The sequence below is a fragment of the Callithrix jacchus genome, chromosome 1 (genome assembly GCF_049354715.1).
Source record: "Callithrix jacchus isolate 240 chromosome 1, calJac240_pri, whole genome shotgun sequence".
Taxonomy (NCBI): domain Eukaryota; kingdom Metazoa; phylum Chordata; class Mammalia; order Primates; family Cebidae; genus Callithrix; species Callithrix jacchus.
In genome coordinates this window covers 142568857-142593824 of record NC_133502.1, presented here as the reverse complement: position 1 = coordinate 142593824, position 24968 = coordinate 142568857, and the positions used below count along the sequence as shown (strand labels likewise).

General features: G+C 50.8%; 2 protein-coding genes and 1 long non-coding RNA gene across 17 annotated transcripts; 2 read left to right on the top strand and 1 right to left on the bottom strand.

Moving 5' to 3' along the window:
- The first annotated feature begins 874 nt into the window (after window positions 1–874).
- TPM2 (tropomyosin 2) lies at window positions 875–9073 on the top strand. Of its 5 annotated transcripts, none has more exons than XR_004726955.3 (9): window positions 875–1096; window positions 1534–1659; window positions 5296–5429; window positions 5527–5644; window positions 5739–5809; window positions 5940–6347; window positions 6528–6590; window positions 6764–6833; window positions 7853–9073. XR_004726955.3 is itself a non-coding variant. In XM_035251640.3 (9 exons), exons 1-9 carry the CDS (start codon window positions 983–985, stop codon window positions 9002–9004), a joined length of 855 nt encoding a protein of 284 aa, XP_035107531.1. In that variant the 5' UTR covers window positions 875–982; the 3' UTR covers window positions 9005–9073. The 5 variants fall into 5 exon arrangements, 4 of the variants coding, with proteins under 4 accessions (XP_035107531.1, XP_035107524.1, XP_035107540.1 ...); XM_035251640.3 differs by having other exon boundaries at window positions 6272–6347; window positions 8922–9073; XM_035251633.3 differs by having other exon boundaries at window positions 6272–6347.
- A 918-nt stretch (window positions 9074–9991) lies between these two features.
- CA9 (carbonic anhydrase 9) lies at window positions 9992–17180 on the bottom strand. Of its 11 annotated transcripts, none has more exons than XM_054257588.2 (11): window positions 16760–17180; window positions 15579–15608; window positions 15215–15385; window positions 14953–15128; window positions 14764–14856; window positions 12785–12908; window positions 11770–11927; window positions 11115–11274; window positions 10990–11016; window positions 10319–10400; window positions 9992–10186 (listed from the first exon to the last, which is right to left on the bottom strand). In XM_054257588.2, the coding sequence occupies exons 1-11, from the start codon at window positions 17142–17144 to the stop codon at window positions 10126–10128; spliced, it is 1467 nt and encodes a 488-aa protein (XP_054113563.2). In that variant the 5' UTR covers window positions 17145–17180; the 3' UTR covers window positions 9992–10125. The 11 variants fall into 11 exon arrangements, 10 of the variants coding, with proteins under 10 accessions (XP_054113563.2, XP_054113567.2, XP_054113582.2 ...); XM_054257592.2 differs by having other exon boundaries at window positions 11130–11274; XM_054257607.2 differs by having other exon boundaries at window positions 11130–11274; window positions 12785–12851.
- Window positions 16041–24795, top strand: LOC144582503 (uncharacterized). Its single transcript, XR_013535254.1, has 2 exons — window positions 16041–16175; window positions 24614–24795. It is a non-coding gene; the product is annotated as an uncharacterized LOC144582503 (long non-coding RNA).
- Window positions 24796–24968: the final 173 nt, after the last annotated feature.

Below are 24968 nucleotides of genomic sequence, written 5' to 3'. Positions count from 1 at the left end.
GAGGGGAGAGGGGCCAGGAGGCGGGGGCAGGGAACAGGGGCTCGGGAAACGTCTGGGTGGGAGTGGGGGCGGGAAGCGCCCGGTAACCAGCCCGGCCGCAGCTGCGTGGAAAATATGCGGGGCACGTGGGGGGCGGGGCGGGGAGCTGGGTCGCGAGCCGCCGGGCGCTCGCAGGAAGGGCCTGGCTCCAGGGCCTGGGAGGGGAGGCGAGGGAATGAGAGGTCAGGCCGATCCTGGAGACAGCAAGCCGGGTCACACTCCGCACCGCCACCGGGGCTCTGGGCTCGCCTCCTGCCTCAGTTTCCCCAAGTCCCCGATGAGACTGCTATTACCACCACGTCGATAACAAAACCTAGTGAGACTCAGGGTAAACTGAGGCACTCAAACTGCAGAGGAGCTCTGCCTCCCAAGAGACATTTAATCCGGGGGGATTTGCAGGAAACTTCTAAATTAAGGGTAGCGGCTGCTGAAGCTGAGGGGGGGCACGCCGGTCCCTGTGCCCGGGCAGCTGCCGTGAGCTCACGCCCCGAAATAGCCCCAGGGGCCCCAGCCGCAGCTGCCACTGGATCCGACTGTCAATCAGAGGAAGCCCGGAGCCCCCAGCCCAAGGGTCCCCTCCCCTCCGTAGCGTCGGGGTTTTTCCAGCCGACCGTCGGCTCCTTTTCCCTCCGACGGCTGGCGGGGTAGAGGGGAATTGGGGCGGGACCCCAAGGGAGGCGGTCCCTAGGGGGTGGGCGCAGGGGGCAGCCGCGCCCCCCGGCCGGGCCTTGCTTCTGCCCCTACAAGGTTTGGGCCGAGGTGGGGGAGGGTCCTGATCGTCGGCTCCGCCCGGTCCCTCCCCGCCTTTTAGGCGCCCGCGCGGCCCGGACGTCCCAGTCCTGCTCCGGCCTCCTTGCCTGCCACCCGTGCACCTAGTCGGCTCAGCCAGCCCAGTCCGTCCAGTCCTCACTGCCTGCCGGCCGGCCCACCCCCCACCGCAGCCATGGACGCCATCAAGAAGAAGATGCAGATGCTGAAGCTGGACAAGGAGAACGCCATCGACCGCGCCGAGCAGGCCGAAGCCGACAAGAAGCAAGCTGAGGATCGCTGCAAGCAGGTGGGGGCCGGGCCCAGTGCAGCCTGCTTTCCCCGCCCCTGCCAAAGGCAGGGGTGGGTCGCTGCCATGGGTCCCCCAGCCTCAGGCCTGCCTGCCAGGGCTCTCTCCCACCCAGTGTGGGGGCTGGGCCTTCACAATACCCTCAGGGCCTTCATCAGAGCCCCCGTATCTCCCCTACCAGTCTAGGGGAGCCCCACGCCCCTGGTTCCCACTTCTGCCCTTGCAGAGTATGTTGGTCCTGCTCCTTGGGTCTTGAAGTTTTCTCTGTGCCCCCACCAGGTCCCACCAGCACCCTTGACTGGACTGCCCCCCTCTGTTATTCCTCTTCCATCCCAGTAGCCTCCAAATCTCTCTTGGTAGTTCCTCTACACACCCCATCTCCATTCTGGGCCTGGGCCTCCTCCCAGGCTTAGCTGACCGAGCCCCCTCTGTCCCAGCTGGAGGAGGAGCAGCAGGCCCTCCAGAAGAAGCTGAAGGGGACAGAGGATGAAGTGGAAAAGTATTCTGAATCCGTGAAGGAGGCCCAGGAGAAACTGGAGCAGGCCGAGAAGAAGGCCACCGATGTGAGTGTGGACTTGGGGGACAATGGGAGGAGTTAGGACACTGGGGAGGGCCCCCCTGGACATGGAAATAAGGGGATAAGGAGACTTAGCTATCCCCAGCACCAGGACAGAAATGATTTTATCTCAGTAACCAGGGCCAGGGTAAGCTTACACAAATAATCCAAGGCAGTGGATAAATCAAAACCACCTACCACTTCTCCCAGAGGACTTCGTCCTGTAATTCTGTTTGGTTCCAGCTTTTAGAATGTACAGTGACCAAGCAGTGAGTCATTGTGGGGGTGGAAGGCATAAAAATTTACCATCTACCTCACTTAATCCTCCAGCTGAAATTGGAGAGGAGACTGCAGCAGTTTGGGGGTGGGGGGGTGTGGGTGTGAGGTACTAGCAGGCAGGAGGAGGGAAAGGGATCCAGAGATGAGGCCCCACTTGAGTTACAACCCTAAGGGGCCATTAGAAATTCCCTGGCCTTGACCTCTGGCTTCGGCAGCCCTGCTGTGCCCTGAGGCCCCAGCTCAGGTTCTGAAGCTCCTCATTTATCCTCATTAAGCTGTCAACCTGGAGACCACGCCAGGCCACAGGGCAGAGGGACAGGGCCACAAATGCCAAAGCAGCTACCTTGGCAGGCCCTGTTTACCCTGAGATTTCTCTGTCCACCCCACAATCCCAACCAGACTTCACTTCCTGCCATTCCCAACCCCCTACCTTAAGATAGGAGAATGGCCATATGATTTTGGACATGGTACTTTCCCCATTCTCTGCCTCAGTTTCCCCATCTGCCTTCCACCCAGGATTGTTTTAAGATGAACCTGTGGTTGGATTAGCATAAAGCATGGTCTGAACATCAGAGATGACATTGCTGTTTGTGTTAACTGCTCTTGTTCCCAGCCCCCCACGGTTGGGCTTCTGTGACCTCCAGCCTCCAGTTTTGGTTCTCCACTAGTCCTGGCACTTGGGAGGGAGCTGACCCGCAGCTGCTAGCACAGACAACCCTGGGCATCTGACACTCTATAAATAACCAAGGCCCAGTGCAGCTGGAGGCAGGACTAGAAACCCAAGGAGCTGATGGGGGCTGGAGGCGGGGCAGGGGGACAGGGACAGAACTGGGGAGGCAGAGCAGCAGTGCCAGGAGCAGATAGGAAAGACTGCCCAAGCTTATTGTGTGACCTTGAACACAGCACTCAACTTAACATGGTGCCTCAGTTTCTCTCTTCACTCTTGCTTCCCATTTGTCTAATGGGGACAGTAGTGCCTGTCCTGTGGTTAGAGAGGAAACTCCATAACTGGGAAGAGCTTGAGGAACAAGAAATGGCACATATTAGTCCCATCATGAGGACCCCAGGACTTCCCAAACCTTTCAGAGTTGTCACCCCACCGTCATGAAGAGTTTTTCTTTTACAGTTTCACTGCTCTCTAGGGTAGTCCTCCAATGTCCCCCAGAGTGATTCTTCCCAACCCCCAATGCTGTCCCCAGAATCCTTCCACACTGAGTCATCCGGCCCTGTGCCCATGATGGGCCCTTGTCACTCCAGGTGGCCAAGCTCCAGGTGCTGAAGGCACCTGGAGGATAAGCTACCATCTACTCTCTATATATGGTGCTATTTCTCCTGCCCTACAGTCCTGTCAAGGATCTGCTTCCTATGCTCTCGGTCACAGTTGGTGCCCCCAGCTCCTCCCTCTACCTCCTTCCTCTACACAGGTCATCTCTCCTCTCTGCTCTGAAATCTCAGAGTCTCTGTGTCCTTGTTTTTGATGAGGAAAGAGGAGATAACCTGATCGGGTGCTGTGGCTCATGCCTGCAATCCCAGCACTTTGGGAGGCCAAGGCAGACAGATCACAAGGTCGGGAGTTTGAGACCAGCCTGGCCAATATGGTGAAACCCCATCTCTACTAAAAATACAAAAACTAGCTGGGCGTGGTGGTGGGCGCCTATAGTCCCAGCTACTTGGGAGTCTGAGGCAGAAGAATCACTTGAGCCTGGGAGGCAGAGGTTGCAGTGATCTTAGATTGTGCCACTGCACTCCAGCCTGGATGACAAAGCAGAACCATCTCAAAAAATAAAAATATAAAAAAAAAAGAGGATAACCTAATATTTATGGAGTGCAGACCCTGTGCAGGCAGTGTGCTCAGTGCTTTCTGCATGTTATTTTACAATTTCCCAAACTTTGCTTATCATCAGAATCAGTCAGGGGCTTTAAAAAACAGAAGATTCCCAAGTCGCCACCCTACACATCTCAATTCAGTGGATCTAGCATGGAGTAAGAGAACTTGTTTCATTTTATGAGCCTCACCAAGGGTTCTGTTGGTTAATTGAGTATTAAAAGCACTGCATTACCTCAGAAGAGCCTTAAGAAGGAGGAAGTGTTATTGTTAACTCCAACTTGTGAGGGAGGAAACTGAGGCTTAGAGAGGCTAAATAAGTTGCCCAAGGTTACACAAGTGTTGAGTGGCTGAGCCATGGCTCAAAGACAAGCCTGACTCACAGCTGATGCTCTTAACACCACACTGCACTGCTTCCCTCATTTTCCTTTGTTGGTGCTCGTCTTGCTGTGCCCTTTATCTCAGTGTTTGACCAGTTTTTGTGGATCTTTTCCAAAACCCCCATGGTTTTGCCTCCTATTGCAAGCTCAGGGACTGAGCAGACATCCCTCACACTGCGCCTGCATTGCCCCCAGCTCTGTGCTGGCCTTGGCAGGGAGACCCTTACTACAACCATGGGTGTCCTTCATAGGCCTGCCTCTTGGGATTTTTGCTGGGAGTCTGCCTCGCAGCTGATGACAGACGACATCACTGGGCTTGGTCTTTTTTTTTTTTTGAGATGGGATCTCGCTATATTGCCCAGCCTGTCCTCCTAGGGTCAAGGTGAACTCCCATCTTAGCCTCCTGAGTAGCTGGGACTATAGGCATGCACCACGGTGCCCGGCATCACTGAGCTTGATTCTGTGATGGGCTGGTCTTAGCAGCAGTGAAGTCTGGTTGGCCTGGTTCTTCCCCATCCCTGGGCCAGGCTTTGCTGTGAAGGAATCAGAGCTGCATCGGACCTGGCCCCAGCACTTGGAGTGCTCTCACGGGGAACAGGAGAACTTGTGTGCAGGTGACCTTTAGGAGACTAACCGTGCACGGTGCAGGAGAGGCCCTGCCTCTGGGGAGCGGAGCTCGTCAAGCGAGAAATACATGTACTTTTTCGTTTTTTTTGAGACGGAGTTTTGTTCTTTTTGCCCAGGCTGGAGTGCAATGGCATGATCTCAGCTCACTGCAACTTCCGCCTCCTAGGTACAAATGATTCTTGTGCCTCAGCCTCCCAAGTAGCTGGGATTACAGGCGCACACCACCATTCCTGGCTATCTTTGTATTTTTAGTAGAGACAGGTCAAACTCCTGACCTCAGGTGATCCACTCACCTCGGCCTCCCAAAGTGCTGGGATTACAGGCATGAGCCACTGTGCCCGGCCTGAATGCACATTTTTTACTGGAGCACAGTCTGGGCAGAAGATGATTGGTTGAGGAAAAATTACAGAGAATGTATAGAAACCAGGAAGTCTCAGTTCTTTCTGAGAAGAATCTTGACATCCTCTGGAGCCTCTCTGATCCTCATCCAAAGCAGACAAGGCCTTTTTGACCCCTGATCTCTGACCCACAGGCTGAGGCAGATGTGGCCTCCCTGAACCGCCGCATTCAGCTGGTAGAGGAGGAGCTGGACCGGGCCCAGGAGCGCCTGGCTACAGCCCTGCAGAAGCTGGAGGAGGCTGAGAAGGCAGCTGATGAGAGCGAGAGGTGGTCAGGGGCCCCTGGGGGAGGATGGTCTGGGAGGGAGGAGGGACCCTGTCTCTGCTGATCCTGACCCCACGCTCACCCTCTCCGTGCCTCCCAGAGGAATGAAGGTCATCGAAAACCGGGCCATGAAGGATGAGGAGAAGATGGAGCTGCAGGAGATGCAGCTGAAAGAGGCCAAGCACATCGCTGAGGATTCAGACCGCAAATACGAGGAGGTGACAGCCTCGCCCCTCTGCCTGCTCACTGCCTAGCCCACAACATACCCAGTCCTTCTCTGCTGATCTACCCTCTCTTTCTCACTCCCCGCAGGTGGCCAGAAAGCTGGTGATCCTGGAAGGAGAGCTGGAGCGCTCAGAAGAGAGAGCTGAGGTGGCCGAGAGGTAAAGATACCCGGGGGGTGGCATGTGAGCCCCTTGGCACTGGGGCCCTCCATATAATGGGGAGGCAGTGTCCTAGGCTTGGGGCCATAGGGACAGCCCCTGTTTTCTGACCCCTGCCCGCTGCCCCTAGCCGAGCCAGACAGCTGGAGGAGGAACTTCGAACCATGGACCAGGCCCTCAAGTCCCTGATGGCCTCAGAGGAGGAGGTAGCAACCCCTCTGAACCTTTCTGGGCAATGGCGCCTTCTCTCAGCTCACCTTCCCTCCATCTCAGCACCACAGGCTGCTCTCTCTCAGCTGCTGGGGATTGGGAAGGGCCTGGGGCTTCTGAGCCCTGCCTGCTGTCACTCTCACAACTTTGCTCTTCTCTTCTCTCCTCTACCCGTCCCCCACTGTGCCATCTCCACTGTCTGGCTTCACTGTGCCCTCACACCCCGCTCCCCCTGCCACACACCCCCTGCAGTAAATGTGGGGACCTAGAGGAGGAGCTGAAAATTGTTACCAACAACTTGAAATCCCTGGAGGCCCAGGCGGACAAGGTAGAGGGGAGCAGAGGGGCAGTAAGGATGGGGTCCCGCAGGGGAGGGAGGTGAGGGGCCCAAGGCAGGGAGGGGCTGGTGTTCAATGGAGGCAAGACGGCCAGGAGCCTATGGGGTGCAATGGAGAAATGAAGGATTTGTGGTGACACTGTACTGATGGTGTGTGTATGTCCCCAAAAGTATTCCACCAAAGAAGATAAATATGAAGAGGAAATCAAACTGCTGGAGGAGAAGCTGAAAGAGGTGAGAGTCCTCTTCCAGTTCCCAGTGTCCCCTCAAGCCCCCCTAATCCTTGCCAGAGACTGCCTGTGGTAGGACACTTGAGGGAAGGGATGGGCAAGAAGCTTGACTTGGGCCGTGGTCTGTGGGAGGGCCTAATTCTTTCCCATTTCTCCCATCCTGCCTTTACCCTCCAGGCTGAGACCCGAGCAGAGTTTGCTGAAAGGTCTGTGGCAAAGTTGGAGAAAACCATCGATGATCTAGAAGGTAAAAGGAATACTCTCTCATATCCCTGAGCCTTTATAAGTAGGTCCACACCTGCCGTGATTATCAGTCTGTCCCTTACCTTCTCATCCCATTTTATTTGCCATCAATAAACTAGGGTTGAACCACCTAGGACTCTACCAACTCCGCAACTCTGTGGCCCATGACTACAATTCAAGTAATTGTAGCTGTCCACAGGGCAACAACTCCAGTGCTTCTTAAATTTCGGCATGCATGAGAATCACTGGGAGAGTTTTATAAAAACAGATTCCTAGGCTCTGCCCCAAGTGATTGCTGACTTTCAGCTGGAGGATTTGCATTTCTAGCCAGCTCTCTGGTGCTGCCCATGCTGCTGGTCCCCAGGCCACACTCTGAGTAGCTCCCATATGGACGATTCATCCCTGAGTGTAATGCAGTAGAGTTCTAGCACAGAGACTGCCTTGTTAACTAGAGAGCTTTTGATTGAACATGTAGGTCTGCATGACAACACTGATAGAAAATACTATTTTAAGCTAGATTGGACAAAAACCAACATGCAGGTATCTGTGAGTCTGTGACTATTTCTATTGTTGATGGTGTTGTGGCTGAAGTTGCCTTTCCTTTTTATTCTGTGATAACCCTTTCACTTTCCCACTTCTCTCGCTTTCAGCCTTCTCAGGCAAGCTCCAATTTTACCTCCAGCTTTAGGAGGTTTGCCCTTTCTGGCTCCAGCACGCTCCCTCTCCCTGCTAAGCAGGCACTCCTGCTTGTCCAGAGCACTGTGCCCACAGCTCCCTGGGGAAGCAGGAGCTCCTGTGCGTAGAGCCAATGTGGGGTACAGAGAAAGAAAGAAGAGAGATGGGGTAGAGAGAGGGAGAAGGAGTTCCTGACAGCCGTCCAGACTGTTCCCTGGCCTGCTGCTCTCACTCTTTGTGCAACTCTGATACTGTTTTTCTTTCCATTGCCCTCTCTCCTTCCTTTCCTCTTTCCCTCCACTCCCTCTCCCACACTCCCACCTGGTCCCCTCACTGGACCCCCCCCAGACGAAGTCTATGCCCAGAAGATGAAGTACAAGGCCATTAGCGAGGAGCTGGACAACGCACTCAATGACATCACCTCCCTCTGAGCCCCACGCCAGCGTGGCCACCTCAGCCCTCTTCTCTCCTCTCCTTTCCATTCTCTCTGTGGGGAAGGGAGCAGGCAGGAGGAGCAGAAATTGCCAACATTGCACAGCCAGGCTGGGAGCAGCCTAGGGAGAATCTCCATCATGCCCACCACCCACTCTGGCACTGGCTTCATCCTTTACCTGTCCCCCTCCACCCCGCTTCGCTGCTTAATAAACTCTGAACTTGGTCTCCATGCTGTTTTCCTGCCCTCCAGAGAGCACCTCTAACACCACCACGGAGCACTGGTTCACTCCTGAGACCCTGGCTCTTACAGACACCCCCACCCACTGCACTGAGCCTACCCACCAAACAACATGGCCCACTCTGAAACCCCTCTGCACAAGCCCTCCCAGGCTGTCACTCTCTGACTCACTGCTGCATGCAGGCACATGTGACCCCGTCAAACACCATGACCCCCTCTGGTGCCAATCACTGACCTCAGAGCACTTAGCTGAAGTCAAATAGAGTGACTGGAAAGGAAATGGGGTGGTGAGGTGCAGGGCAGGGGCAAGAAGGTGGCAAAAGGGCTGGAATGGAGCTTGGAAACATGTTGGATGTCAGCAACATGGGGCTTTCACTGCATCAGCAGGTCTGTTTTCTACCTCAAGTCTGTCTGGCCCTCCTTTCCTGGCTCAGTCTTTGTCTTACCTTCTGTCTCCAACTTTCTTAAACCTTCTAAAGAAGAGGATAAAGTAGTTGATGACTTAGGCCTCCCTACCCACCTCCATGACTACAAAGCCTTGAGGCATCCACGTCCATCCTGTTCCCCTCATTCTGGTCAATCCATCCATTTGCCCCTGCCATGGAGCCTTGGGGTCCCCGAATGTGTGTGTCTTCCTGTGTCTCCTGACCCACTCCATGTCTATATGTTACCTTCCCTGCCCCTGCCTCCCCACATCTCCCCCTTGTGTCTCCTTCCTGCCTCACCTGCTGCTTCCCCTCACAGAGACCTTGGCCAGTGCCAAGGAGGAGAACGTCGAGATTCACCAGACCTTGGACCAGACCCTGCTGGAACTCAACAATCTGTGAGGGCTGGCCCCGCCCCCAGCCAGGCTATGGTTGCTGCCCCAACCCAATAAAACTGATGTTACCAGCTTCTCAAGGCCCATTAAGCCTTTCTTTGGTGTTGGCAATGGAGTTTGAAGGACCCCTGAATGAGCAGGGCCTGGATCCTTGCTCTGCAGTGGGACCTCCCTTTCAGGGAAAACTGTGGGATGCAGGGGCCTAGGCTCATTGAGAAGGGGCTGTGAACAGGCCATGTGAAGCAGGAAGTCTGATAGGGACAGGGGACATCATGGCCCTTGTTCCCTACAGGCAGAGGAGCTGCCATCTACAGCACTGCCCTGTTCCAGCAGGCAGCTGGGCCAGACGGCACATCCTGAAGCAAAAACTGCAAGAAGTGACACATCTTCCTTGAGCACGGTGAAAACCTAAAAGCCTAAGTGTGATGTTAAGCCTAGGGCTACTCTCTGCCCTACCCTTCAACACACACTGCACACACACGGCCATCCCAGCAGGATCAATCATTTCTGTCCTCTTCCTGATAACATCTGTGGTAGGCAGAATAATTCCCCTTCTCCAGAGATGTCCATGTTCTAATCCTATGCAATATTGTTACCTTACATGGGAAGAAACTTTGTGATTAAGCTAAGATTTTTAGATGGAGTGATTATCCTTGGTTATCTACATAGGCCAAGTGTAATCCCCAGGGTTCTTGGGGGTCAAGGAGGTCAAAGGCAGTAGTAGGAGTTGTGACAATGGAAGCAAGAGATTGGAGTGATGCGTAGGAGGGACCAAGAACCAAGGAATGCAGGTGGTTCCTAGAATCTGAAAAAGGCATGGAAACATTCTATTTTCAGAGCATCCAGCAGGAACAAGCCCTACTGAGGTCTGACTGCTGACCTCCAAACTATAAGAGAATAAATGCATTACCACCAAGTTCCTGCTAATAACAGTAACAGTAGAAAATTCAAATACCATCCTTCTGGTTTGGGGAACAAAGGTGACTAACACATATTTTATTATAAATATTTATTTTTAAAAATTACTTGGTGATTAAAAAGGGAGAGGCCCAATGAGCAGACGGAACAGTTGCTGGCTCCCCATCTGATGCCTCTGGCTGGCTTCTCTGCATTCTCCAAGATCAGCCTCTAGGCTCCAGTCTCCACTACCTCTGCTGAGCGATAGCTAACACCCCCTTTGGCCACCCTTCTGTGTGTACACAACAACAGGGAAGGCTAATCAGAAAACCGGCCCAGGAGGAGCTCATTTGCATGCACTTTGCATGAAGCGACTGCACAGGGTTGGGGAAGGTTGTGCCTGAGGAAAGGGTGGGTGTACTACCTGTGCTGCCTTCTCATCTGCACAAGGAAGGCGACGCTGGTGACAGCAAAAAGGAGGCCAAAAACCAGGGCTAGGATGTCACCTGGGATGGGGAAGGAAGAGGGAGCTGCAGAGTTCCTCAACGCCTGCCTCAGTGCATCCCCCGCCCCTGCCCCAAGTTCTCAGGCAGTCCCCAGTGCCTCAGTCTCTAGAAGAGGCCAGCCAAGGGATGGGGGTGGATACATGAGAAGGGGAAAGTTTAGCAACATTTTTCCTTCCGAAAAGCCGAGTAAAAGGGTTGTTTGGGGCCGGTCACAGTGGTGCATGCCTACAGTCTCAGTGCTTTGAGAGGCCAAGATGAAAGGATTGCCTGAGCCTAGGAGTTCAAGGCTGCAGTGAGCTATGATCATGCCACAACACCAGCCTAGGCAACAGAGTGAGACCCTATCTCTAAAAAAGGCGGGGGGTTGTTTGGGAGAGGGATGCTAGGAGATTTCTCAAGCTTCATTCTAATCAACTTGGCCCTGGGGACAATGGGGGAATCCCCACCAGGATCTGCCTCTCTAATATTGGAGATGGGGTCGGTTCTGCAGAAAAGGAGAGGGAGCAGAGGCAGTATTGAGCAGCCCTAGGGCTGAATGGTGCTGAGGAGTCTCCTGGCATCAGGAGCAAGAAGAGGGGCACAGACTCACCAGCAGCCAGGCAAGAGTTCAGTTGGACTGGAAAGAGAAAGGAGACATGAGAGGCGGACAGTGACCACCAATGACAGACACTGGCACACACATGGGAGGATGAGGGACCCCTGGCTGGAGGATACCAGACAAAGCTGCACCTGGCTCAGCAGCCCAAGGACTGCTCTCCAATCCAGCAGAGAAGGAGGCCTCAATTACTCGCCCATTCAAAGGTTGCGTCACTCGGAAGTTCATCTGTAGCCGAGAGTCGCCAGGTCCCCACAGGGTGTCAGAGAGGATGTGGAGCTAGGGAGGTCAGTAGACAGTGTGGGTGAGTTCATGGCATGACAGGAAACAAGGGTACCAGACCAGCTCACTGCCAGCACCTCAGGGCTCCACCCTCAATCTCCTATATCCCCCATCGGCCCCTTGATTTCTTTTATGAATAAATTAATGTATCCTAAAGATGGTTGCAGTGGTGGGATCATAGCTCACTGCAGCCTCAAACTATTCGACGCGTGATATTCCCACCTCAGTCTCCTGAGTATCTGGGACTATAGGCTCACACCACCATACCCAGCTATTTTTTTTTTCTTTTGGTAGAGATGGGGTCATATTATGTTGCCCAGGCTTGTCTTGAACTCCTGGGCTCAAGCGATTCTCCCACCTCAGCCTCCCAGCATGCTGGGATTATAGGTATGAGCCACAGAACCCAGTCTTGATTTCTTCTCGTCTTTCTCATCTCATCTTACATCCTTTTTTCCCCCACATCCACTGTGTTCATACATACCCCAGGCCTACCTGCTTAGCACTCAGCCTCACTGTCTGGTTAAACACAGTCCAGATGACACCCTGGGCACAGGGTGGTGTAGTCAGAGACCCCTCATATCGGAAGTAGCGGCTGAGGTCAGAGGGCAGGAGTGCAGATACGTCCAGTCCTGGGACCTGAGTCTCTGAGCCTGTGAAGAGGATCTATGTTGGTGTCTCACCTACATTGCCCCATTTTAAAGCTTCAGGGTATAGGGATACAGTTTCAGCTCCCAGAAGCCAAAGAAACTCAACTCTCTAAGACCACTTCTTCACTAAGTGCAGGCCCTTCGCATAAGACGTAACTCAAAAAAAGTACAGGGCTTTGGGGCAACTGGAAGAGTTCTCAGGGAGGGAGAGAAGGGGGAATAAAGGAAGGAGGGAAGGGAGGAAGGAAGAGAAGGAAAGAAGAAAGACCATCAGAGTTTACACTCTTAACTCTGTGTACCATCATAAAGTCCTGGGCCACAGGTTTAAGTCCAGAGTGAATTAAAAAGAAAAAAGATCTGAATGACTTACAAATAAATATGAATATTGATAACGATATAAAACGGACACAAGAAATGCAAAGGCAGAGTTCTATCTAGTCTAGCAAAAACCTAAAAGGTCTAGTAGAGTAAGTGAAGTTTAAAATGACCCGAGTGACTGAGAAGTGAAAGATTTCCAAAAGTATTTACAAAGTTAAAATATTTGATGCTTATTAAAGATAAATAGTTATCAGAAAAAGTTTCAATCTCAAGACTTGACCTTGACAATTCCAAACACCATTTTTGGTCTTACTTGGTTTTTTGTCTAATTTTGATTTTTGCTAGGTTTTCAATCTGTAGGAAGCCGTTTGCAGGTAACTGTGTCTGTCAGCTTCATGGTTATTATCAAGATGAGAGCTGGCTCACACTTCAACCCCTCCTGCACTGGAGGGAGCCCATCTCCAGCCTCAGACCTGAAGCTCCCAAGGGCAATTCTTTATGAACTAGGGCACAGAGAGTAGTGGCCAGACCAACAAACTGACCTTCCTCAGCGATTTCTTTCAAATGAGACAGCAACTGCTCATAGGCACTGTTTTCTTCTGGGCCCTCCTGGGGGATGACATTGTAAGACAGATGAATGCATGTATCCAGGGCCATGGCTGGAGGCTGGAAGTTGAGGGGGGTTCCTATAGTCCTCTCTCCCATTCCTCAGCTCTGAGAATGCTGAGGGAACATGAAATTGTAATGGTTTTCTTATGTATTATTACTCAAACTCTATGTACTCAAATCAAGAGTTTGCACAACAAGAGTACATAGAGTTTGGTGGACTGGTTTTCTTTCTTTCTTTCTTTCTTTTTTTTTGAGACTGAGTCTACTCTGTCGGCCCAGGCTGGAGTACAGTGACGTGATCTCAGCTCACTGCAACCTCCACCTCCCGAGTTCAAGCGATTCTCCTGCCTCAGCCTCCTGAATAGCTGGGATTACAGGCACGCGCCACCATGCCCAGCTAATTTTTTGTATTTTTAGTAGAGACGGGGTTTCACCATGTTGACCAGGATGGTCTCGATCTCTTGACCTTGTGATCCACCCGCCTCGGCCTCCCAGAGTGCTGGGATTACAGGCGTGAGCCATCACGCCCAGTGTATTTTTTTTTTTTTAATAGAGATGGGGTTCCACTGTGTTGGCCAGGCTGGTCTCGAACTCCTGACTTTTTGATCTGCACCTCAGCCTCCCAAAGTGCTGGGATTACAAGCATGACAAGCACGAGCCACCACACCCGGCTGGTGGACTAGTTTTCAGTGACAAGCTGGAGAGGGAGGGAGAGAGGCTATTTTACTAGGATACTAGGTTCTCAGTGACCTTGGCCTTTCTAACGTTTGAAGTGTCACTGTTGCCTCCACACATGCTCCCCACAGGAAACCATATATACACCTTTGTATTCATGTCACCTCTGTATTCACCTCCATGATTCTGTGGCTTTTCAGGTGAGGTCCTGACATGCTACTTCTTTTATTATTCTTTTGCTTATGAGCCTAACGTTATGAACATTATGAAACTAACACTGTGAACATACTAACATGCTATTTCAGAGGCATTTCTCTGAACTTTATGCTGTGTGACTGGCGTTAAAGAATCAGTGAGCGTGGCCCAGCATGGTGGCTCATGCTTGTAATCCCAGCATTTTGGAAGGCTAAGGTGGGCAGATCAATTGAGGCCAGGAGTTTGAGACCAGCCTGACCAACATGGTGAAACCCCATCTCTACTAAAAATACAAAAAAATTAGCAGGGCATGGTGGCACACACCTGTAATTCCAGCTACTCAGAAGGCTCAGGCAGGAGAATCACTTGAACGTGGGAGGCAGAAGTTGCAGTGAGACAAGATCACACCACTGCACTCCAGCCTGGGCAACAGAGTGAGATTCCATCTCAAAAAATAATAAATGAGTGAGTGAACCTCGCAGGCATCTCACCATCCCTTCCCCTACTAGCCTCCTCTAATCATAATGTATGTAGCCTTGATTATTTGGAATGCAAAGAAGTCACTAAACACTGCATTACACAAAGGGGACATGATGGGTCACTGGAGTATTAGAGAAATTACCCTTCCTGATGTCTAATACAGTGCAGGTGCCATTCCCTAAATAGGCCATATTCTGTCTTTGCACAATCTGTTTCCTCTGCAATGAACATTTCCTTTTCCTTCCCATTAGTAAAGCCTTTAAGTGTCACCTCCTCTGTGGCCATCATTTTTACTATGTCCTTCCCATGTGTCTGTCATGTCAGCCTCCCCCACTGGCTGTGGGCTCCTTAGAGGCAAGGACCTACAGCTTCAGAATCCTTGTTGTGGGCTGGTGCCTGGTTCACAGTGGGTGTTGAATGAATGAACAGTGAGTGAATGAGGATGTCAGCCAAGGGGCCACGGTGAGCCTGCTGGGATGGGGTCTCTGGGGCCACGATACAGAGCCTGGGAGGGAGCATGGGATGCGGAAGCGGCGAGTAGGGGATGTCCAGGGTCTGTTACCTGCAGAAAGGCGGCCAACACGGCCAGGCCTCCGGGGCGCCCCAATGCCTTGTCAACTTTGGCAAAGGCAGTGCTGAGGTGAACCACGTGGATCTGGAGAGGACACAAGGGTAGGGGTAGGAGACGGCCATAACTCTGGCCCCGCCCCGCCCCGCCCCGTTGCCCCTTCTCCGTCAGCTCCGTGCTCACCTCGGCAGGGAAACGGTGGCCGTCCACAGTGTGCTCAGAGCCCGGACGACCCGCAGCTCCCCAGTGCAGATGCAGCTGTAGGGCCCGGTACTCCTGCCCGGGACCCAGAGCCATCTCCAGCCCGGGAGGCAGGGTCAACTCCACTGCGTGGGGAGAGGCAAGTGAGCCGTCCCTGCCTGGGAGGACCAGCCCAATCTAGCCACGACGGTTCCGTTCCATGCTGCCCGCCCCACCCCCAAGGCTCGGCAGGGAGACCTCTCACCGCTGTGGCCATTGTTGCGCAGGCGCAGTTCTGGGAGCGGCGGGAGCTCGAAGCCCAGGAGTTCCAGGGGACGCAGGGCGGGGCAGAAGGCGGCGAGCTGGGGGCGGATATTCACCGGGGACTGGAAACGGCTCCCACATGCTGGGGACACCTGGGGCCAGGGCGGGTCGCCTAGGGTGGGAGAATCTGGTGAGGAAGTCTGACATCTAGGTTAGGAACTTAGGGAGGCCGGGTAGAAAAGGTGAGGGAGTGGCACGGAGGGCGGCGGATGAGATGCCCAGAACCAGTATTCGGGGACGGCCGTGGGGCATATCCACAGAGCTGGGTTCCCGGATTGGGTCTGTGCAGAGGGTGGGTGTCTCACCTCCATAGCGCCAATGACTCTGGTCATCCCCTGTATAAATGAAAAGGATAAACAGGCCCAGCTTAGAGCCCAATTCCTTCCCGACGGCCAAAACCGTGTCACAAACTCAGATGCATAATGAGTAACAAATGCCTTAAGCCGGCCAGGTGTAAAGCACAGGAGACCGCACCCAAACTTAACACAGCAGCTGAGTGGGCCAAACAGCAATCCTACCAGTTTGCAATCATTGTCTTAGGGTCTGTAAAGGTGAGTGGGCGCTTCAGGCCGGGCACTGTGGCTCACACCTGTAATCCCAGCAGTTTGAGAGGCCAGAGCGGGCGGATCACCTGAGGTCAGAAGTTAGAGACCAGCCAGACCAACCTGGCGAAACCCCGTCTCTAGGAAAAATACAAAAGTTGGCCAGGTGTGTGGTGGTGGGGGCCTGTAATCCCAGCTACTCAGGAGGCTGAGGCAGGAGAATCGCTTGAACTCGGGAGGCAGAGATTGCAGTGAGCCGAGATCACCCCATTGCACTCCAGCCTGGACAACAAAAGTGAAACTTCATCTCAAAAAAAAAAAAAAAAGTGAGTGGGCGCTTCAGTCCTAAGTCCCAAACGAGTGAGTACACCATCTTTCCGTTCTCCCTTCTTTCTCCTCCCCACTCATCCCTCTGCCTTGTCTGGTCTCCTATCCCTTTCCCAAAATTCCTGGCTTGAGAGTCAAGACGCCATGTTTCTCTACCTGCTGTGTCCTTCTTCCTAGGTCTCAATTTCCTCACAGTAGACTGAAGATAAGATGACCTCTACAAGCTCTTCTTGCTTGTCCTCTGATGCCCGCTTCACCTCCCAATCCTTTTCTCTCCCCCTCAAACTCTCTGGCTCTCTCTCTCCATCTATTTTGTCTCTGTCTGCACATTTTTCTCTCATCTGCATATCTCCTCCCTTTCTCTTCTTCAGCCTCCCCCTTCTCTCACCTTATCCAACTCACTTCTCTCCTTCTGCGCCCCTTTTTATTTTCTCTCCCCATCCGCCCCTTTCTATTTTGGAGGGTGGGGATGGGGATATTGGTATGGGACCTCTGGAAGGGCTTCTGTGGGAGTACATGCTCCCCTCCTTCCCTGAGTGACCAGAGCCTAGGCTGGGGTATGGGACAGGAAGCATGAACCTCCTGGAACCTGGATTTGGAGACTGATGACCACTTACCTCCTTTGTCCCTGTGGGCATTATTCTGGGGTTCTTGAGGATCTCCAGGAGCCTCAACAGTAGATAGATCCTCTGACTTCAGGGAGCCCTCTCCTTCTAGTTTATGCTTAACTTCAGGTAGATCCTCTCCTCTGGGTAGATCTCCTGTTCCAGGTGGACCCTCCTCTCTGGGTAGCTTCTCTTCACTGGGCAGATCCTCCTCTTCCAGTGGGTCATCTTCCTTAGATGAGCCTCTTCCCAGGGGGGCATCCTCCTGTATCTGGGGCAGCCTCTGGGAATGGGCAGGCACCAGGAGCACCAGTGACAGCAGCAGTTGTACAGTGAGGCCTGGAGCAGGGGCTGGGATCAACAGAGGGGGCCAGAGGGTGGGGCACAGAGGAGCCATGAGGCTGACTGTGGGGTGTTCCAGCACACGGTGTGTACGGGCTGTACGTGCATTGGAAACAAGAGCTGGGTTGGGGAGGAGCAAGCCTGGAGGGGAGCAGGCTGACTCACAGAGCGCCCTTTTGCAGAGATGGAGCCAAAGTCTCATAGGTCTGTCTGGCCCTGTGCCCCCTCCTCCATACCAAAGCCAGGATGGAGGTGGAGTGAGAGGCAGGTGTGTGCATAAGCAGAAGGTTATCAGGGGCATGGACTCAGTTTGGAACCCAAGGCACCACCTGGCACTATGCAGTCTTTCCCTGGCACCACCCAGCTCCTTGCCAGCCAGCCTCAGCTAACCCTGGCCTGCTTCCCAGCTCCAGGCACGGAAGGGGAAAGGCAGGGGAGCTGGGGCCCCCACGTCCTCTGGCTGAGAGGGAAAGTAGCTTATGTATACATCCCTGACTCCACCAGAAAGCAGGTAAAGGGGTAGGGCATGCTACTAGGGGAGCCGAGGGTGAGTTAGGTAATGGGTATGTAGGAGACAAATTTGAGCCTGAATGAAAAGCCAGTGTATATGTCAGAGGTGCTCTGATAGGTTTAACCTAAATTTATTTTTCATCACATTACTCTCCTGCTCAAAAGTCTTCATTGGCTCCCCACTGCCTACCACAATATGCACATTTTGTACTTCTGACTTCCAACTCCCTTCAAAACCTTGCCCAAGGACCTTTCCATGTTGTCTCCTACTATTCTCTCTCATACTCTAGCCAAATTAAACTATTCATTTTTTTCTCCAAAGCTTTTACCACCTTTGTTAATCAGTTCTTACTCCCTGAAATGCTATTCGATATTGCATTCAATAAATATTTATTTAGTACCATAGGTACAGCACTGGGCTGTGGATTAGGGAAATGGAAATGAATAAGACACAGTCTCTTTGGGAGGCTGAGGTGGGTGGATCACCTGAGGTCAGGAGTTAGAGACCAGCCTAGGCAACATGGCCAAATCCCCTGTCTCTACTAAAATTACAAAAAATTAGCCAGGTGTAATGGCATGTGCCTGTAGTCCCAGCTACTCAGGAGGCTGAAGTGGGATGATCACTTGAGCCCAGGAGATTGAGGCTGCAGTGAGCTGAAATTGTGCCATTGCACTCTGGCCTGGGTGACAAGCAAGACCCTGTCTCAAAAAAGAAGGAAAGAAAAAAAAGTCCCTGCCCTGAGGAGCTTGCAGTCTAGTGAGTGAGGGCAAACCATGTCCATATCATAATATAATATTGAGGAAAGAGAGATTAATTCTGCTTTAGAAGATAATATAGAAGTAGGCAAATTTGATCATGTCCTTGAAGAAATATCAGTTCAATTGGTAAAAACAACAGGGAGAATGATATTCTGGGCAAAGGGGAGGCATAAACTACTATGAGCAGTAGAGTAACAGAATCCAATTCTCATACTAGGTCATGTCGAGGGCTAGTATGGAGCACGGAATGCAGGGGAAGACTGGGTGCAATAAGATGGGGTAGAAGAGTGTGAGGACCCCAAGAATGGGCTTAGGGCTCCCAGTTGTTGTTGTTTTTGAGACAGAGTCTCACTCTGTTGCCCAGGCTGGAGTGCTGGCACGATCTTGGCTCACTGCAATCTCCACCTCCCAGGTTCAAGCAATTCTCCTGCCTCAGCCTCCTGAGTATCTGGGATTACAGGCACCTGCCACCATGCCCAGATAATTTTTTTTCATAGATACGGGGTTTTGCCATGTTGACCAGGCTGGTCTTGAACTCCTGACCTCAGGTAATCTGCCCACCTTGGCCTCCCAAAGTGTTGGAATTACAGGCTGATTTTTTTTCCTAATTATTTAATTTTTAAATTCATTTTAGAGATGGGATCTCATTATGTTGCCCAGGCTGGAGGGCCGTGACTACTTACAGGTGAGATCCTGCTGCCGATCAGCACTGCACTGAAGTTTTGACCTGCTCCAGTTTCCACCTGGGTTAGTTCAACCATCCTTAGGCAACCTGATTGATGCAGAACTTAGTGCAGATACTTAGTGCAGTGCTATACTACACTACAGCCCAGAACTCCTGGGATCAAGTACTCCTCCTGCCTCAGCCTCCCAAGTAGCTGGGACTGCAGGCATGCGCCATCATACCTGACTACTTTGCCCTTTTATCAAACAATTTATGAAGCCTCTTCCAATTCTTCAGGTGCTGGATTATAGGCCCTACAGATGCAGCATTTGAATACAGAACAGCTCTACTGTTTTGTAGCTCACATTCTAGTAAGGCTCCATTGGCTTCAACAAACCACAAGAGAATAAGGCCGTTTCAGGTCCATATCTAGGGCTAATATTCAGTAGGCACACACCAATATGGTTGTGTTAGTTATTTTTAAGATATTGAAATATTTCTAATTCTGTTGGCATATAGCCATGGCCCCTAGCTCCAGGGTATCCCTGCTAACCTAGCTCTTCTTTAGGGACCCTCCAGACCTCCTGATCCCTTATCTAAAGGGGCAATGCCTGGCATAACAGGGACCTTAGGACCCCACTTGAGTGCCTCAGCACTTGAGTGCCAGAGTCAGGAAAATGTGGACTCTGATCCTGAATCATGCAGGGAGTATGTCAGACCTTCAACTCTAATGGGTCAGTGCTTGTGCACATGCTGCTGTGTTAAAAATAGTTTTATTGTCCTCCCTGTCTAATCCTTTCTATTTTTCGAGACTCAGATGAAAGGCCATCTCCTTCAGGAAACTCCTTAACCAACCCTCTACCATTAGTCTGGAAAAGATCTCTGGCATCTTTGACCCAACTCAGTTCTTTGCCTTCCCTCAATAATAACCTTGCCCACCATCAAACTCATATTAGGGTGATTTATTACATTTTATCTGCTCTAATGGCCTTCAGCTCCATAAGGGCAGGGTCCAGTACTGGACCGAGTCAGTCTTTTATTCAACAGCCATTATTGAGCATTTTCTCTTTGTAGATCACCTTGCCAGGTGCTTGAGAAATACCAAATTGACTAAGATATATCCTCTGCCCTCAGGGAGCTCATTGTCAATGACCTGTGTATGTCACACCACAACTATCCTGTAAACATGACATCACTTTTTGTTTGTTTGTTTTTGTTTTTTTGAGACGGAGTTTCGCTCTCGTTACCCAGGCTGGAGTGCAATGGCATGATCTCGGCTCACCGAAACCTCCGCCTCCTGGGTTCAGGCAATTCTCCTGCCTCAGCCTCCTGAGTATCTGGGATTACAGGTACGCACCACCGTGCCCAGCTAATTTTTTGTATTTTAAGTAGAGCCGGGGTTTCACCATGTTGACCAGGATGGTCTCGATCTCTTGACCACGTGATCCACCCACCTCAGCCTCCCAAAGTGCTGGGATTACAGGCGTGAGCCACCGTGCCCGGCGCTTTTTAAATTATTATTATTATTGAGACAAGGTCTTACTCTGCCACCCAGACTGGAGTGCAGTGGCATCATCATAGCTCACTGCAGGCTTGACCTCCTGAGCTCAAGTGATCCTCCTGCATCAGCCTCCTGAGTAGCTAGGACCACAGGCACAAGCCACCACACCTGGCTAATTTTTTTACTTGTTTTGTAGAGATGGTGTCTTGCTATAGTGCCCAAGTTGGTCTTGAACTCTTGACCTCAAGTGATCCTCCCACCTCAGCCTCCCGAAGTGCTGGGATTATAGGCGTGAGTCACCATGCCTGGTCTGACACCACATTTTTGTGACACTCTAAATCATCTGTGTTGTCAGAATGACTGTCATATGGTACATCAAAATATATATGGCTAAATAACAGCTGTCCTACAAATGGTCATCTTCAGAAAGAGTCAGCCTTAGATTCTAGGGTACCATTTCTGGAGCCAAATTCAGAGCTGTCCATGGCAGTGAGGTCTAGGTACACTCTGGATGGCCAGCTGATTGTCTTGGTCAGCTCTGTCTTTAGCTTGGATCTTGCCTGACCCTGACACATGGAAGTATATGGTCATATCTGTATTGGATGGGCCTATACAAGACCCATCCAATGTGGTAACAACTAATCCAGCTCTCTGTTACAGCTCACTCATTTTCCAAATACTATTCCCTATCGCTCTGCTTTTCTCCTTTTCTCTCTCCGTGTCTCTGGTCTGGGTTGAAAATGTGGACTCTGACCTTTGATCATGCTGGGAGTCTGCCAAATCCTCAAACAGATTTATTTTTTACTGAGTCACCCAGGTTGGGACAGAGTATACCCAGGACTGAATGACCAGGGCACCCCACACCTTGTTCAGGACCTCTCTGTGGTTGGTAAAGGCCAAGTCTTTGTTCATGAGAGTTTGTGTTTTCAAACACTGATGGGTCATGTTACTAAAACATATCTCTGCCTATCACAGTGTGACAGAGGAGGAAGTTATTCGCTGGTGGGGTGGAAGGGAAAATGCTCCCTCTCCCAAGCCATGGCTTGTGGGCAAAGACTGATCAAATTCCTTGTAGAACCTTGAGGCTGACTTGTAGTTCTGGCCGCCTCCCCATCTATGTTCATTTCCGAGGGCTGCTATAACAAACTACCACCAACTGGGTGGCTTAAAACAGCAGAAATGGATTTTCTCACAGTTCTCGAGGCCGGAAGTCTGAAATCAAGGTTTTGGCAGGGCCAGACTATCTCTGAAGGCTCTGGGGGAGAAGCCTTCCTTGCCTCTTCTAGCTTCTGGTGGCTCCAGGAAGTCCTCGACTTGTAGCTGCTTTACTCCATGTCTGGCTCCAACTTCCCATGGCCTTCTCTTGCCCCTGAGACTCCACTGAGTGTCTCTCGTTGAAACACTTGTCACTGGATCTAGGGCCCACCAGCATAATCCAGAATGATCTCATCTCAAGATCCTTAACTAATTATGTCTGCAAAGACCCTTTTCCCAAATAAGGTCACATATACAAGTCTTGGAGATTAGAACATGGACATGTCTTTACAGGGCCACCATTTAGTCCACCATCAGTGCAGTCGAACTGAAGTGGATGCACAGGATGAGAAGGGATGAGTTTGTATTGAAGACTATCATGCTTTTACCCTTATCCTGCTCCATATTCTTTGCAAGGCAGTGTCACCCACTCCCATGGCTCCTATAAATTGATGACACCCAAGTATTCTCAGGCTGGACTATCTTCCCCATGTCAGACCCATAACCATCTGCCTGATAGACAAGACCCAAGACCTCTCCACTTTGATGTCCCACAAGTATTTCAAGTTTAACAGTCCCCAGGTTGAATTTGTCTTCCCTACGACCTCCTCTTCATCCTCCTTCAGTGAATAGCACCACCTTCTACCTGGAAGCCTCATCCAGAAACCTGGTACCATCTCTGCTTTCGCCTTTTCCTTCACCTAGCATTCAATGATTCACCCTAGCATGCCCTATAGATTCTACCCTCTAAACTTTTCATTCACATTTTTCATCGTGGCTCACACTTTCATCACCTCTTACCTGGATGACTGCAACTGCCTCCTGATGGGTCTTGCTGAGTCCAGCCAACCAGAGCAATGTTTCTAAATGGCGCATCTCATGATCTTACCCCATTTAAGGCCTTTCAATGGTTTCCCATTGCTCTTAGGGTAAGGTTCACGGTACCTGATGTGGCCTTCAGAGGGCCACCATTGCCCTGGTTTCCATAGGGGGCTTGTGACTTAGTGGAGTCCAGTCAGTGAAGCTCTTTGTCTGAAGTATTTGATGGCTAAGGGAACCAACTAGACAACCCATAAAGAAGTATGCGCCATTGTAACTGTGGGCAGCCATCTTGTGTCCATAATGGAAGCCAGCCTTAAGATGAAGGTAAAACCATGAAAGGCACGGTGGAGTGGTAGAAAGAGGCCCTTGGTAACATGATTGAGCTGCTGGATTAGGCCAACACTAGGGCCCACCTGCTTCTGGACTTTACAGTTGCATGAGTCAATAAATTATCCTAATGTTTAGCCACTTTGAATTTATTTTTACTTATATCACAATTTTACTGATATAAATTCCTTCTAAGCCTCTGTCTACCTCTCCAGTCTCCTTCGTCATCACTCTCCCTTGCAGTCTGTGCTCTCATCTTACAGAACTTCTATGAGTTCCTTAAATTCACTGCTTGCTTGCATGTGTATGTGTCCAAGCCTTTGTCCATGCTGTTTGTCTCTTTTTTCCATTTCACCTACTGCCGGTGCTTAGCTCTGCTTAGCCAGATTTTATTCATCCTTCAGGCCATCAGTTCACATATCACTTCCTTTGAGAAGCCTTCCCTGACTCTCCGACACTAGGACCAGTCCTTCACTGCATGCTTGCATAGAAGCCTACATGTCCTTTACAGTGTTTCCTCACTTTATGGTGACTCTTTACTGCATCTGCCCTGCTGGAGCATAAGCTCCCTATGGGCAGGAGTCATATTTCTCTTGTCCACCATTTCATCTTCATGCCTAGCACAGGACCAGGCATATGATTGGCATTTAATTTTGTTGAATTACTGATTGTTGTTCAAAACATCCTTAGGGCTTCTCCAGCATCCAGTGGGTTGAAAGCAAAATTTGAGGATAAAGGAGAGAAGGGTTATTGACTACCCTCTGAAACTCCTCCTGTGGGCCCCTCCTATCTTTGGCTTTGGGAGCAGAGTTTAACACTGTTCCAGGTACAGTGTGGTGTGCCTGTCTTGCTCTGTGGGAGAGTTGGTCCCCAGGGAATCAGTTGTCTCCAACTTTGCCCTCTTCCTCTTCTAGAGCTGAATGATTCCCCAACCTATGCTCACAGGAGGCTCTACTCCTCACCCCTCTTCCACCCACCCAAAGCACCATCACACGGGCAGCATTCACATACATACCCATCACCAACTGCCCCCTAGGTGTTGTGATCTACTCATCACCTGGACTCACATTGACACTAATTACTATGGAATTGTCTGTCCTCTTCCATGTTTGAGCTCTTAGTGTGTGAACTGTCCCACATTCACTTGAGACAGTGTAACCAGTCCTCTACCTATCTGGTATCACCAGTTTCCTAGGGACCTGAGCCCAAGGTACAATCTGATCCAAATTCTCCCCTTCATCCAAGACTTTCGATTATTCTTCCCTGGTCTAAGCCCAGCATTATTCCTTTCTTAGAATTCTTAGAATGTCAGAGCTGGTGGGGAGGTGGGTGGGGACCTCAGAACCCTGATAATTCCCTGGCTCTTGGCCCAGATTCCTAGGAGTCCAAAACAGTAGGGAGGGGGCCTAAAGTTTCTTTTTGTTTTTTTGTTTTTTTGTTTTTTTAATAACAGGTTTTTTTTCTAACTACAAAGTAATGCATGCTTAATGTAGAAAACTTGGGAAAGGCAGAAGTATGAGAGAATTTTAAAAATCGCCCATTTGTCCCATTCATCCCTTTAACTTCAGTGATCCACTCAGTACCTGGCACAGATTAGGTACTTAATACACATTTGTTAAATGAATCATCTTCAATTCTATTACCCAGAGATAAAAACTACAGTTAACTTTTTTTTTTTTTTCCCCAGAGATGGAGTCTCAAACTCCTGGGCTCAGATGATCCTCTTCCTGCCTTTGCCTCCCAAAGTGCTGGAATTACAGGTGTGAGCCATCGCGCCCGACCACACAGTTAACTTCTGATTCTTTCACCTTCCAACATTTTATATATATTATATACAAAGGGGATCATATTAAATACCTTTGTAGCCTGCTTTTTTTCCTCTCAGCAATATACTATGTGCGTTTTCCCATATTGATAGCTTCTTTACAACATCATTTGAAATACTTTCTTTTTTTTTTTTTTTTTTTTACCATGCAACAATGTCTTTTATTATGTATCCGGTTTGAAAATTATTGAATCTCTTCATACACAGGCAAAAATAA

Coding starts and splice junctions, on each gene's coding strand:
- TPM2 (XM_035251640.3), top strand. CDS start 983: ATGGACGCCATCAAGAAGAAGATGCAGATGCTGAAGCTGGACAAGGAG. Junction 1,660..5,295: donor CCGAGAAGAAGGCCACCGAT/GTGAGTGTGGAC, acceptor TCTGACCCACAG/GCTGAGGCAGATGTGGCCTC. Junction 6,591..6,763: donor TGGAGGAGAAGCTGAAAGAG/GTGAGAGTCCTC, acceptor TTTACCCTCCAG/GCTGAGACCCGAGCAGAGTT.
- CA9 (XM_054257585.2), bottom strand. CDS start 17,144: ATGGCTCCTCTGTGCCCCACCCTCTGGCCCCCTCTGTTGATCCCAGCC. Junction 15,609..16,759: donor TGCCCACAGGGACAAAGGAG/GTAAGTGGTCAT, acceptor TCATTTATACAG/GGGATGACCAGAGTCATTGG. Junction 15,386..15,578: donor GAGTCATTGGCGCTATGGAG/GTGAGACACCCA, acceptor CTCCCACCCTAG/GCGACCCGCCCTGGCCCCAG.